The 16,040-nt window shown below is 35.0% G+C and overlaps 1 protein-coding gene across 1 annotated transcript in view; it reads left to right on the plus strand.

Moving 5' to 3' along the window:
• The window catches only part of MGAT4C (MGAT4 family member C), a 67,130-nt gene extending 53,368 nt beyond the window's left edge, over positions 1-13,762 (plus strand). Inside the window, exons 2-4 of the mRNA XM_036300117.1 lie at positions 585-737; positions 8,127-8,274; positions 11,293-13,762. Coding sequence (XP_036156010.1) covers positions 591-737; positions 8,127-8,274; positions 11,293-12,434 — 1,437 coding nt within the window. The 5' untranslated portion in view covers positions 585-590 and the 3' untranslated portion in view covers positions 12,435-13,762. The remainder of the gene's footprint in view (positions 1-584; positions 738-8,126; positions 8,275-11,292) is intronic.
• Positions 13,763-16,040: the final 2,278 nt, after the last annotated feature.

A 16,040-nucleotide genomic window follows, 5' to 3' on the forward strand; every position in this document is an offset into this window, starting at 1 on the left:
GTTCGCCATCACTGCTCTAGTATCTACTCTGATTTAACAAAAAATATTGTAAAAATAAACAAAAATTGTAACTCAGTTCTCAAATATATGTTGGTACTTATGCCCAGAACTTAACCTCCATTGTCACTTCTCTTTCCTCTCCCCAGATTTACACCCAACAGCTCTTTTCAGTGCATCTTCAATGCATCTGGGATAAAAATTAGGCTCATAATTTTCTGGCTTCTTTCATTTTCATTACATTATATTATGGGGAGAGGGAAATTACTTTAATGGTATATCTCACTAAAAGTTGATATATCAGTCTTTCTCTTTTGTGTTCTGTTTCTCATTAAAGACCTATTTTTTTCTTAAAATATTATTACCAACATTCATTTGTTCAGAAATAACTGATTTTATTTTCATTTTTACTTGCTCCATATTTACATAAACCTGTTTATTGACTTTATGCAATGTATTAAGAATATCTATGCCAATCTTATGTGTGAAAGGGTGATATTTTATAAAGGTCTGGCTGTTAATATATATGGTAAAGAAATATTTTCAACCAAATTAATTGTTAGTAATTATGTGCCTCTTTTCTACAGGAGAGAATGTTTAAATTTCATCAAGTGAAACATATTTTTGAAATTCTGGATAAAATGAGATGCCTGAGAAAACGTTCTACAGTGTCATTCTTGGGAGTTCTTGTAATTTTTCTTCTATTTATGAATCTGTACATTGAAGATAGCTATGTTCTGGTAAGTTTTGGAAGTTGTTTGTTTAAAACAATGCCTAAATTAGCTACACTTAGTTCATTAGTAACCTAACTTCAATTCTAGGCTGTTAGAATAGCCTTATATCATATATTATCTACCTATTTACTATTTTTTATGAACTTCATAGTACCAACTTCACAATTGTTTTATGTTGCAGTGTTTTCTTTATTGATATATATATATATATATAATGATTCAAATATCCTATATAATAAAGAGTAATATGCAAATTGACCATCACTCCAACGCACAAGATGGCCGCACCCATGTGGTCAAAGATGGCCACCCCCATGTGGACACAAGATGGCTGGCAAGGGAGGGCAGTTGTGGGCAATCAGGACAGTAGGGCAGGGCAGTTGGGAGGGACAAGGCCTGAAAGGGAGGGGAGTTGTGCCGGGGTCCAACCCCAGCAGGTCCAGGGGTCCCCAAAGGTGTGGACGGAGTCGGCGAAGAAGGAATGACATGGAGACAGTGTTCAGTTGATCAGCAGCCTAGCCAGGATCTCCAGCCAGGATCTCCAGCCAAGTTCTGGTCTGGATCTCCAGAGAGGTTCTGCTCTGGATCTCCAGCGAAGTTCTGGTTAGGATCTCCAGCCAGGTTCTGTGTCCATGTTCTCTTGCTAGGTTCTCTAGGTTCTCCAGCCAGGCTCTGTAGCCATGTTCCCTTGCTAGGTTCTCCAGCCAGGTTCTGTCCAGGTTCTCCAGCCAGGTTCAGTCACCAGGTTCTAGTCAGGTTCTCTTGCCAATTTCTGTAGTCAGGTTCAGTCCAGGATCTTTTGCCATGTTCTCTCCAGCGAAGTTCTTCTGTCTCTAGAGAACGTTCTGTGTAGGTTCTGTGCCTCCTTGTTCTGTCTTCTTCTTAGTTCTGTATTCTAAGTTCTGAGTCTTGCTGTCTTGTTACAACTGTATTTATACCAGTTGATTCAATCCTATCAATCTCTATTACAAAGGTTAGGGCGTTTCTTATCTCCATTCCAGGGAGTAAAGATTATGTAGCTTAAGCATGATTGTTCATAGTTAAAGTGATTAATTACCCACCTGGCACTTAGTTGAGGGGTTTTATTCCCTCCCTAACTTCAGGGGAAAATCCCTACCTGGGGAAACAACCTTTCTCAGAGAGGAGACCTTGGTTAAAACACAGTGCCAAGAAGGTGAGCAAACATATTAAGAACAGTATGCCATATATGCCAGGTCCCTTGAAACAGCAAGCATGGACCGGCTCCCGGCAGAGTTGGGGGCAATAAGGCCTGCAGCGGGGGGCGTTGGGGGTGACCCAGGCTTGCAGGGGAGAGGAGTCGGGGGGGACCAGCCCTGCAGGGGAGGGCAGTTAGGGGCAATCAGGTTGGCAGGAGAGCAGTTAGGTGTCGATCAGGTTGGCAGGGGAGTGGTTAGAGGGTGATCAGGCTGGCAGGCAGAAGGGGTTAGGGGCAATCAGGCAGGCAGGCAGGGAGGTGAGTGGTTGGGAGTCAGCAGTCCTGGATTGTGAGAGGGATGTCCAAATTGGAGAGGGTGCAGGCTGGGCTGAGGGACACCCTCCCCCCCGCCCCACACGAATTTCATGCACCAGGCCTCTAGTGTATATATAATTACAAATAAGTTAGCTATTATCACTGTGGTGAATTAATCTTATGTAAAACCATTTCAGTATTTGAGCTTTAATTTGAAATATATAGAACAAACAAAATTTGATTAATGGTATTACACCTTACTTCCACTATTTTCTGTATTGTCCAAATAAAAAATTTCATTGTCTAACTAAAGATACTAATTATGCTCTGTTGCTAAGAGGTAATATTATATTATAATATGTGACACCTTATTTATATTTTATAAAGGGCTAGTGTTTTATATATATAGACTAGAGGCCCAGTGCACAAAAATTTCTGCACTCGGTGGGGAGGGGGGGTCCCTCAGCCCGGCCTGTGCCCTCTCGCAGTCTGAGACCCCTCAGGGGTGACCACTTGCTGATTAGGCCTGCTCCCGGGGATTGGGCCTAAGATGGCAATCAGACATCCCTCTGGCATCCCAGCAACCCTCGGGAGATGTCCATTTGCCAGTGGGGAGCAGAGCTAAGCTGCAGTCAGACATCCTTAGCGCTGCTGAGGTGACAGGAGAGGCTCCCACCACCACTGCTGTACTGGCAGCCATCAGCCTGGCTTGTGGCTGAGCAGAGCTCACCCCTGTGAGAGCGCTCTGACCACCAGAGGGCAGCTCCTGCATTGAACGTCTGCCCCCTGGTGGTCAGTGTGTGTCATAGTGACCAGTCATTCCCAGTCCTTCTGCTGTTAGGGTCAGTTTTCATATTACCCTTTTATTATATAGGATAAGAGGTTTGGTGCATGGGTGGGGGCCAGGCTGGTTTTCCCTGAAGGGTGATCCGGATCAGGGTGGGGGTCCCGCTGGGGTGCCTGGCCAGCCTGGGTGAGGGGCTGATTGCTGTTTGCAGCTGGCCACAGCCCCTTCAGGGTGGGGATCCTCACTGGGGTGCCTGGCCAGCCTGGGTGAGAGGCTGAGGGCTGTTTTCAGGCTGTCGGGTGACTGAAGCTCCCAGCCTCTTTTTTTTTTATTTTGGGATTTATTTACCTTCTATAGCTGTCACTGGAGCTAAGAGCCGGCTCCAGCTCTGAGGCCTGGCTCCAGCTCTGAGGCGGTGGCTGGTTGAAATCAGGTATCTGGGTTTGTTTAGCTTCTATAATTGAAACTCTGTTGCCATCACTGGCGCTCTAAGCTCTGAGGCCCCGGCTTGCTGAAAGCAGGTATCTGGGGTTTGTTTAGCTTCTATAATTGAAACATTGTTGCTTCCGGAGCTCTGAGCTGGGTGGTGGCAGGCAGGGAACCTTGGCTTCCTCCATCACTGGAACAAGCAAGCCTCATGTTCGCTTCAGCTGTGTGGCTGCCGGCCGCCACCTTTGTTGGCAGTTAATTTGCATATCCTGCTGATTAGCCATTGGGAAGCATAGCGGAGGTATGGTCAATTACCATGTTTGTCTATTATTAGATAGTATATAATTATTGATTTCAGAGAGGAATTGGGGAGAGAGAGAGAAAGAGGGAGAGAGAGAGAGAGATGCTGCCCGGCAAGTGTGGCTCAGTGGTTGAGCATTGACCTATGAATCAGAAAATCATGGTTCAATTCAAGAGAGAGAGAGAGAGAGAGAGAGAGAGAGAAATATCAATAATGAATGAAAATCATTGATTGGCTACCTCCTGCATGCCCCCTAATGAGGATTAAGCCCACAACCTGAGCCTGTTTGTGCCCTTGACCAGAATTGAACCTGAGACCTCAGACCGACACTCTATCCACTGAGCTAAACCAGGGCCTGCCCACATATTTCAGAAAATAAAACCCTTTGTACATACAGAGGACTGAAAAGTACTTTCCATCATGCAAGCTCACTGAAAGTTTGAATTAATACTTAGCAAGAGAAAATCTGAAAATAACCACAGTGTTTCCCAATAAAATGTTTTATTTCATCAAATAAACATGATTTATTAATTATCTACTATATACTATTCAATTTCCTATGAGACAACTGTATGACCTTGGTACTTGGATCTTCTTAGAAGGCCTTCCCTAAAGCATTTTGCTTCATTTAGCATTTTTCTTTAATGGTGAAATTCTGCCAGATTCCTGTATCTTGACTCTACTAGGCTTTTACCTTCAAGTATAGGTCTTGATCTCTTGGACCCTTCATTCTACCAATCACAGTCAATTCACAATGGCTAAATCACCACACACTAACACAGTTTGACTAAGCATGATTTAGGTAAACAGTACTGGAGAAATTTCTAATGATAATCATTTTGGTTTTCTGAAAAACCTGATTATTAGGTTTATGAGATATAAGGACAATAGAGCAAGGCTCATGTGATCCAGCATTTTTAAATAAAATTAAAGATTATAAATTAACTAAAGGAGCTCTTGATGAATCATTTAATTCTGAAATAAAATTGTTATTTATTGCATCTGTGTCCACTGGTAAAAGGGAATCACATCTTGTAAGTCAAACACATGGTATTGGCAGGATGCTTATAGCCAATGATTTGCTGCATTTATGAGACACTTTCCAGTGCAATATTAATGTTTCACTTTAAACAGACAAAAGGTCATTGTGTACATTTTTATAACATCTTTATATATTTATGGAATAAAACCTCTTTAAATTCATAAAATTTAAATGTCTAAGGAGTAATAGACTATATATATCCAGAAGAAGATCAAATACTATAGCCCTGTTGTGTAAATTTTTACGTGTTCATGTCTGAACATAGGTCCTAGCCGCCTAATTTAAAAGGCCTGATTTAATGATGTAGCTCTTGAAGATCACTTTCTCAATCAATTTTTCTCTGGTTATATTAAGCATATAGCTATATAGTCAAAGAAGCAAATCAGCCCACTTACAGAGAAGAAATTACTTTTTATCTTTAAAACCTGAAATTATTCTTAACTATATTAACTTGGAAAGAGAATTAAAATGATGTTTAAGTACAACAACCCCCAATATTGAAAATTCGATGAAAGCATTTTTATTAGTTTAATTTTTCACTATTTACTAGATGATATTCTCTACCTAATTTATATTTTGAGCTACATTTTATCCCAGTGCTTAATATGTATAAATACTTTAAACACTTTTAAATCATTAATGTAACATTATGTTAAAATTATTCTTCCAAAAATGTTTAATATCCTTAGAAAACTAGTCCTCGACTACAATACAATGCAGTTTCTTTTTCACAGTTCTCCCTTTTGACCCTTTTATCTGTGCTTATTTCATTTTCATAAGATTATCCAACTGGATTTTCTTTCTTGACTCCAAAATGCCACAATGTGTACTATTTTCTAAGCTTAGGCATGAGTCAGTCTTTCTTTTTCTGCCTTTCTTATTTCAGGGAAAATAAAAGTTCTAATTCGGAGAATTCAGACAATTAGAAGTAGTAAGGTCTCTGGAGTTACTTAGCAACTTACATTCTGCTCTTTTGCTAGAAAATGCGTTGGTGGCCTGAAATCCTGGGCATATAATAGTTTGGTGTTTTGCTTACATATGAAGGATATAGTGCCTTTCAGCAGGAAAGAAAGCCAAGCTCAGTATATGAGAGCCAAATAGTATTACAAGGCAAACTAAGTAGAAGAGACACTATGTGCCCAATCAACCTAGCTTCTGGGCTGTGAGCATCTTCAAAGTAGCCGATAGGGTCTATATATAGCCTGTAGTTAGTCCACTGAATTTCATTCCAATCCAGAAAGTGATTGTCATAAAGTTTGTCTTATTCCTGAGAAATACACTATAGCTTAGTAGTTTCAGAAAGACGGTATCTAGGGGATTCTTGCTGTTCAGGTATATGCCTCTGGAAAACAATCAACAAGGCTGACTCAGGTGAAAGTTGCATTATTTATTTATGCTGAAAAGTGCAAAGCTTAGTCTTCAGAATATAATAAAGTTATTTTATAAACATTCCGTTTTTATTTCCTATTCTGTTATGTCCTTCAATCAGGATGAATATATTTTATCTTATCACAGAAAAATCTGCATTTTTACATATTAAAGATAGAATTCTTAAAGTGATACTCAGTATCCTGCTCTTCCTTTAGAATGTGACATCACCTAAGAACAGAATGGTAAAATGAATTTAGTATTGTGACTACTGTAACTTTTATAGCTATATCTTCTAGATCTTATTGACTATAGATACCATTACATTACTATTAAAGTAGTTGATGCTAAATTGAATTCCAGTTGCTTTTTGGCAATTCAAATTTGTTTATTTTAAAACTTTAATGATGTTCTATAACAGGAGTGGGGAACTTTTTTTCCTGCCAACGTCCATTTGGATACTACTTATAACTTCATTCGTGGGCCATACAAAATTATCAACTTAAACATTAGCCTGCTGTATTTGGTCAAATATTTAATTAACTCACTTTTGATGTCTTGGCAGGGCCAGACCAAATAATTTCATGGGCCTCATATGGCCCATGGACCGTCAGTTCTCACCCCTATTTTATAGGTTTTCAGAAAGACACAGATTAAAATATTTAGGTGTAAAAAAAATTTAAATAATCAGATTCAATGGAATTTTAATTAGTATATTTATAAGAAATCTAGCACCCAACGTTTAATTTTATATATTTTGAAAGTTTAATTTACAGTTGGCAAACACATTATAAATTTTGTAATAGACTAAAGTATTTTTCTTTGTCAAAATTGTCAAGGCAATATAAAATACAGAAAGATAGTGTTAAACACCAAATATCAGTTCATAAACAGAACTGAATATACAGAAAATATCATCAGAATGAATCTTGGTTTAGCATTGGTTTAGAATATTGGTTTAGAATCTTGGTTTGGCAGATTACAAGCTCTTCCATGTTATGGTATATGATTCTCAACTTTAATTTTAAACAAATTACAGTCTGGCCATAGTTTTAAAAGTTTGGTGGATCACCTTTCTATTGACATTTGAATTTGATACAAAATAGTAAATGATCCAATTGAGGTAAAATTTGTATTTTAACTCTTACTAATCTTTTAAAACTAGGCTTTAATGAAAGTTTTATTGACCACAGCCAAATAATAGGAAAATCAAATCAATTTAATGCCTTCACTTTCTCTTTAATGGCTTGCACATACCTGACTTGCCATTCTACTTTAAATAGTTGAAATAGGGCTACATAACATCACACAGTACAGCATATATCTTGCTCTCCAAATTTTTTTCTAATTAGGTTGCCCCCAAACATATTCCATGTGTTGTAAACTATATAGAAAAGCCATGCAAGTTGTTATTTTGTTAATAATGTATAAGCAATAGTCTTGATCAGCTGATGATTACTAGTAGATAAATTGAAATAAACAATTGAATTTATTTTAAAGAAAAGAGAAAAAAGAAGCTATAAATGGTAACAGGGTATGTATTTTAGACAAATAAGAATATATTTTCTTACTCTAGATGGTTTAGCTCAGTAGATAGAGGGTTAATATGATTCAAATGAGGAATTTAGTGGCAATTAATTTTGCATGAAACTGTAAAATCAACTAAAGTTAAATTTTAAGATCCTGAAATTATTGGAAAGAATTTTAATTTTAACATGAAAGCAGTGAGAGTTTTCATGTAGATATTTTTATCAATAATGCCATTATTAATGTATGCTATAGAAAAGCAAATGTAACTGTAGTAAAACTAGTAGACTAGAGTAGGGAGAGCCTGGAGCAGAGACTCTAGGTAGGAATCCAGGTGAGAAATCATGACCTACAGAGGTGCCAGTAATTGAGATTTACATGGCATGCATATTATCTATCAGGAGAAACTTTTTTTAACCCATGACCATCTATCATTCATTTATTTCCTCTGCCTCTTTCTTGGCATCCAGGAAGGAGACAAACAGCTTATAAGGGAAACATCCACACATCAGCTGAATTCAGAACGCTATGTGCATACTTTCAAAGATTTATCTAATTTCTCAGGGGCCATCAATGTCACCTATCGCTACTTAGCTTCCACTCCTTTGCAAAGAAAGCGTAAGTATCCTTACACTCTTAAATCAAGAATATATAAAATATTTTGTTTAAAAATAATGATGATTTGCTTCATTTGTATGGCAACAAAAGTTTATAGAATTTACTAACATAATACATTTTTGTGAAATTGTTCAATTTTTCCTCAGAAATTACAATTACTCACTGATCCAATTCTATTAATAAAAAAAATTTTTTTTAATGCCTTACTGTAGGACACTAGGAAAAATCAAATTTTTTTATTTTTATTTTACATATTTATTTTATTTACACCTTTTAATTTTTATTGTTATTTAGTTTTTATTAAATTTATTGGGGTGGCATTGGTTCAAAAAATCATACAGGATTCAAGGGTACAACTCAACAAAACATCTGCACACTGCATCCTGTGCCCATCACCCCAAGCAAAGTCTTTATATTAAATTTTAAACATTGTCTTTAAGAAATAACTATTCCCATATTGATATTCCCATATTTCAAACTTTAATGGTTTGGTTTTTGTAACATCACTAGTTTTGTATTAGTGAAAATCATTGTATCTGTTTCCTAAGGTACTATGTAATGAATTATCACAAACTCAATGGTTTAAATAAAACAACAAAAATTTATTATCTCACAATTTTAGAGGCTTGTGGTAGCATAATCACAATCCCTGCCTTTATCTTCACATGGCCCTCTTCCTTTGTCTCTCTGGGTCTCTCTATAGCCTCTGCTTTCCTTATAAGGACATTAGTCATTGAATTTAGGGACCACTCTAAATACATTTAAGTTTATCACCAGAGCCTTAACTAATTACATCTGCAAAGATTCTGCTTCCAAATATGGTCACACTCTGAGGTTCCAGGGAGACATGAATTTTTGGAGGAAACTATTCAGCTTACTTCAGGCAATTTGAATCCATGAAGTAACATACTACATTTCATTGATTTCAAGATATCATGGATTACAGAAAGTATCATGGCCTAATTACTGTACCACTAAGAAAATATAAGTATCAGTTTTAACTGTAAGAAGCTGCCAGGCAAGTGTGGCTCAGTGGTTGAGCATCGACCTATGAACCAGAAAATCATGGTTCAATTCCAGGCAGGACACATGCCCAGGTTGCAGGCTGGATCCCCAGTGTGGGGCATGCAGGGGGGAGCCCATCAATGACTCTCACCATTGATGTTCTATCTCTCTCTGCCTCTTCCTTCTCTCTGAAATCAATAAAAATATATTTTAAAAAATAATAAAATAATTATAAGATGTCATCAATCATAACATGCAACCAGATTTTAAAGTATTTCTGTATGAAAAAATGTGAATTTTAGATTCAGTGAAATACAGTGATATCATGAACTTCTTAATAGGTTGCGTGGAGACCACAAAAATTTAGTCTTTTGATCAGAAGTGTTTATACAAGTGAATTTGTGATCACCAGGTGAGGAAATTGTAACTTAACTCAGATTTCTTTAGGTCTTTTATTCATTCTATTCCAAATATCTACTGATCTTAAGCTTTCGTCCAATTGCATGAAACTGCCACTATTTTGTGATCTACATTTGTTTCACCACCTTTGTTCAGATATTGCTCATTTCCCTTTCCCCATGCTAAGTTTACGAATGTATATTGACACACATGTCAAATGCTTTATACTAAGGAGGCCATATAAAACAGAGAAATAAGGGCAAAACAGTTTGAATCTTGCCACCATTCCACTTACTAAGCATTGCACTTTGCAAAGCTACCTAATCTCACTGTGATTTAGTTTCCTCAGCTGTAAAGCAGGAATGATACACACAAAGCTATCCCAAAAGGCTGTTATGAATATTAAGATGCATATTTCTAGTAAAATGCATAGACTTCTGTCATTTATGTAGAATGTGTTCTAGAAGTATTGCCAATATTGAGCATTACTGAAGGCTGATAGCTTTAGTTTAATGGTACAGATAACATAGAGGGTTTTCAGTAGAAGTCAGGGTTGTAACTCAAGTATTTAAACAAAATGTGTAAATCTCTCCCTCTCTGACAGATGAGTAAGAAATATTTTTTCTGGGAAGGGCTTTTTTCAATATTGTGTAAATTACATTATGTAGGTGTCTGCATTAAAACAGTGATCTTGGTGAATGTAAACATTATCCTATTTTCCAAGTGGCGGTTCTGAAATTTTATTCAGTTCTCACTCATGGTGAAAATGAAAACTTTAAAAAGTGAAAATATTTCAATAGAAAGACAGATAATACTGCTCAGAGGCAAACTGCCACTTCACCAGGTTTTATTTTATTCCTTAAAAATATCCAATTTCTAATTTTAGATTTAATTTTATCTGAATAAAAATTTTCCAGACAAAATTAACATAAAATGTGTTTCAAAGTAGTAATATTCATGTCTTAGAACAATGTACCCTACATTTAAACTATAATGAAATTTTTCAAAATGAGCTTATACTATTGTTTGCATTCTAATTAACATACTGGATAAATTTCAAAATAAAGTTTTGAAGTCTAATTATGAATTCTTCTGATATAAAATAATACTGTGATTAAAGAAAAATGAAAATATGTGTTCTATGGAAAATTTAATACAATTAAAAGAATGAGTTACTCTTAATTTTCTTTTTCATAATTTGAGACTAGTTTGTCATGCTTAACTGTGAATTTCCTTCTTCTTTTCTAGTTTTTTTTTAAATAGTGTAGATATTATCTAAATATCTATCTTCTCTAATGGGTATAATAAGAACATTAAGCTGCAAAACACTTTAAACCATATTTTTCATTTCACAAATGTTTGCAGCAATAGGACTCATTTCATTGTGCTTAAGATGCAATTTTCCATAGAAAATATCAATTATGTATAAACTACTATAGTTTTTATGTGTTGAGCATAATATTTTAATCACAAAATGTTTTATACATAATCATTGCCTAGATTTACTTAATATAGTAGCAGGCCTAAGGGGGAAATAACGTTTTGTTTCTTTTTATATGTTACTCAAAACCTATTTTACATTTAATTTGTCATCCTTCTGCATTCTTTGCTTAGGGTTTCTTACAATTGGACTTTCATCAGTGAAACGAAAAAAGGGAAGCTATTTACTTGAGACAATCAAGTCAATTTTTGAGCAGTCCAGCTACGAAGAGCTGAAGGAAATCTCAGTGGTGGTTCATCTGGCAGACTTTAACTCATCCTGGCGTGAGGCCATGGTCCAGGATATTACACAAAAATTTGCCCACCATATTATTGCAGGAAGATTAGTAGTGATACATGCTCCAGAGGAATATTACCCGATCCTGGATGGTCTTAAAAGAAATTACAACGATCCGGAAGATAGAGTCAGATTTCGTTCCAAGCAAAATGTAGATTATGCTTTTCTGCTTAATTTTTGTGCCAATACGTCAGACTATTATGTGATGCTTGAAGATGACGTTCGATGTTCAAAAAATTTCTTAACTGCCATCAAGAAAGTCATTACATCCCTAGAAGGAACCTACTGGGTAACTCTTGAGTTTTCTAAGCTTGGTTACATTGGAAAACTTTATCATTCACATGATCTCCCACGTTTGGCACATTTTTTATTAATGTTTTATCAAGAAATGCCTTGTGACTGGCTATTGACTCATTTTCGGGGTCTGCTGGCTCAGAAAAATGTGATCCGTTTTAAACCGTCTCTCTTTCAGCACATGGGTTATTATTCATCCTATAAAGGGACTGAGAATAAGCTGAAGGATGATGATTTTGAAGAAGAGTCATTTGACATCCCTGATAACCCTCCTGCAAGTCTATATACCAATATGAATGTTTTTGAAAATTATGATGCCAGCAAGGCTTATAGTAGTGTTGATGAATACTTTTGGGGGAAACCACCTTCAATAGGAGACACCTTTGTGATTGTTTTTGAAAATCCAATTGTAATTAAAAAAATTAAAGTGAGTACTGGAACAGAAGACCGGCAAAATGACATTTTACATCATGGAGCCCTAGATGTTGGGGAAAATGTTATACTTTTCAAACAAAGTAGACAATGTGATACTTACATAAGACTAGGGGAATTCAAAAATGGAAACTTTGAAATGTCAGATGTGAATCAAAAAATTCCATTTGATATAAAGTGTATAAGGATATACATTACCAAAACACAAAAAGAGTGGCTGATTATTAGGAGTATTAGCATTTGGACTTCTTAGTCAATTAAATCAACATGTCCAGTAACTGAAACAGGTCTTCCTGTTTCCTTTTTATGTTACTTTCCTCTTTTGCTACCTTTGTCCTATGGAGGTAAAGCAACGGATGGGATAGTTTAAAAGAAAGGTCAATCACCTTGGCAGTTTTGATTTACATATCATCATCATAATTTTACTTAAATATTCACTTGTATTTATTTAAACTTCTGAAGTTGAATATATAAGTTCACCGTTAATGCTTTCATTTATATTTTTAATGTTATCATGTTAATTTCAAAATTTCAACTGAATGTCAAAAAAGGTGGCATGAAGGATGTAAAAAGAGAAAATGTGATTTATTGGATGGTAAGTCTTGAAAAATAGTTGCCAACTGTGTACATTTCCTCAAAATTTATAATTTATTATATCATCTGATAGCTTTTATTAAGAATCTCTGTGAATATGCAGTTGGTTAGAATGATAATCTGCCCTTTTTTCTTGTAAATTTGTTTCCATAGACTCTTGTGCATCGGTAATGAATACCTCCTCATAAAAATGATGTCTTTGCAACAGAATTTTGTGTGTAGATGGGGCAATAGAAAGAAAAAAAAAAACAGCACAAAATCTCTCTCCTGATTATTTATACAAAAGCGAACATTGGTCATTGTATAAAAACACTTAATCGGGCACCTATTATTAATAAATTTTCTGTGGGAAGCAGTCTTTTTCTAGTTTCCCTTTTGCAAAAAATAAATGGTGATGTCCAATATTTTCAGGTTACATTGGGTTCCTGCACTTAATAGAAGAAATTTGAGAAGGCCTACAGTTAGTTCATTCCTATAAACATTTTCAGTATATACAGAAAATTTTTAAAATTGATTTTATATGTTTTATATTAAAAGTTGTATGATTGGAATCATATACTTTTGGGGTGTTTAAATTAACACCTTATAAAGAAGAAAAGTAAGAAACATAGAAATCAGTAGCCTTTTCTACACTCAGAGTTCATAGCAAAGCCAGAGTGAGAGATCAGATGTTCCGACATCCAGACAATGTCCTTTCCCTCGTGTGGAGATTGCTCCTCACACAATGTATGCTTTCTGTTCTCTGAAATATATGTTATGCTATCTGGAAAAGTTGGTACTATTTTTCCATAAGTCCTATTACTGTTCTGTGGAGTAATCCTAAAGTGTCCTAAATGATACCATGTACCCAAATGGCAAGCAAACGACTAAATTTTGTTATAAGGATAATTGTGACTACACCATTTGTCCATTAAAGCAATTCAGGACACCTTAGTGCATCCTAAAACATTGTTGTTGTTGTTTTTAGAATATACTGAACTTGTCTCATCCTTTCTATTTTTGACAAACAGCAAAGATGAAAAATGATAAAAATAAATGAAGAGTACTTTGTGTGTGGATATGTGTTTATGTGTGTGCGTGTGTGTGAAGATTAGACTTGTGATACTGAGAATGAAAGAGAAATTCTTGTTCTTCCTTTCATCTTGACACAACATTGTTAGGACACACTGGTATGCTACAGTACAAAAAAAATTAGGAATTATTTTACTCAGTCTATCTAAATTGACTAAATGAGAAACTCAGATAAACTATTGGAAAATATCTTTCTTTAGTCCATACAATAGATATTTATTTTTTTCACCCAGTTGTTATAATGTTAAAGAAAATATGAACCTGTAAATATTAATATCTTATAACACATCTAAGTCCTAAAGTCATAGAAAAGAAGAACATGGCCACTAAGCTATTATCTTTACATTGATTTGGAGAATACTTGCAAAATGAAGATGTTCTGTTTTCTTGGCTTGTCTTACCTGCTTTTATTAGCTGGCTAGTTGTATAGTATTTTAAAAATATACAAGAAATTATAAGAAAAACTTTGTACTGCACTCTCAGTGATAAAAGGTATATGACAAAGGCATGCAGTATCAAGATGTAGGCAGACTCCATGACGTGAGTTGTAAACATTTACATATTCTTCTGAGAGTCATTTAAAGGACCAGCCATCTACACCACTTTTAGAAACTGCTTCAAGAAAGATGGCTGAGAATAACAGTGAAATTGGATGTTTGCTAGAGAATTACAAATGCAAATGTAATCCAAAGAGGTTGCATTTAATCTTAAATTTGATCCTCTCATTACTGAAATCAGGTTTGAATTATCTGGTCAATCACTAAAGATTGTCTCCATGTTTCTTTATAGGTTGACTATAGGTCAGCGTTCTAAGGAAAATACTTTGACAAAGAAAGTTTCTCCATTAAAGATCAGGGTGGCATATAACCTTTCTCTTTCAAAAAGAAAATCTGAGCCAACATTTTTTACATGATTTAATATTGTATATTCTATGTTTAAAAATTCTGAATGTGGCTTCAATAATGTCTCAGGCATAGAGCAAAAAGACAGTTATTAGGTTTAATTATATTCAATATGCTTTTAAGTAAGCATTACGTGATCTCTCTCTTTGAAGTAAGATTTTTTAAAAATACATTATTTTCTTTTTTATAAATATCCAGTGAAAAGGACTGGAAAGTGACATGAATAGTTATTTAATTGCTATGAAAATAAGGTACAGGTTGCAAGCACAAACTATAGTATATATGTCACATGATGTCTCAGCTTGTATATTTTAAACTGACTAAAAGGTTTACTTAAAACTCTTCTCCTTAAGGGAGCCATTTCAGCATTTATGGTCATCAAAGAAAAGCATCTTATAAAAGCACAATAAAAATTTGGAAATACACATTTTTGGAAAATACACATTTTATCAGCAAGAATAGGTATGAATATAAAAAGTGTTAATGCAAGCACTCTTGCATTCTCATTAAAAAAAAAAAACTATAACTGTGCAATTTATAAAGTAGATATTTTCCAGGTATAAAAATATAATGTGGAAATCTATGTGTCATTTAGAACCATTTCTGTCCTACAGCCACACTTATAAGACCGGGACATTTCATTTCTTACTGAGCCAGTATTCTTTGGGAATTTTTATAGATCTCTCATGGAAAAACTATGCCGTACAATAATGGTATATATACAAAAACAAACATATCACTCAACATTTGTCAGTTTGTCAACATGTGTTTTGAACATGGCACCCAGGGTTAAAATTGAAAACATTATTCTCAATGTCCTCTAACAACTGAAAATAACAGTCTAATTATCTTCTTTTTTCTTATCTATATATTTATTTAATGCAGTCTAAAATTACATTCATTTTTATCAACATACTACTGACTAATAGAACCCATGTCAAACATTATGATGTTAGTTATATGATCTATGTATACATGTTTCATTTTTGAAGTTTTCATTTAATACTTAATATTAATTTTAAGAGAATATCATCTTGTTTCTTCTGACCCACAACCCCCGCTTTCTAGCTCTTGATTCTATCATTTGCTACTTTAACATAGCTCCCCAGTTTTCTGTTACCACAGATTTGATATTGTATACCTTTGTCTTCATAGGAGATACAATGGAAGGAGTAGGCAGACATGAGTTTGAAGCACAGGTCTTCAATTACTAGTCTCCAGATATGAAAAAAAAAAGTTATTTAGCCACTTTGAAACTCAGTTCCCTCATCTGTGAAATTGGAATAATTTTA

The sequence above is a fragment of the Myotis myotis genome, unplaced genomic scaffold (genome assembly GCF_014108235.1).
Source record: "Myotis myotis isolate mMyoMyo1 unplaced genomic scaffold, mMyoMyo1.p scaffold_m19_p_3, whole genome shotgun sequence".
Taxonomy (NCBI): Eukaryota; Metazoa; Chordata; class Mammalia; order Chiroptera; family Vespertilionidae; genus Myotis; species Myotis myotis.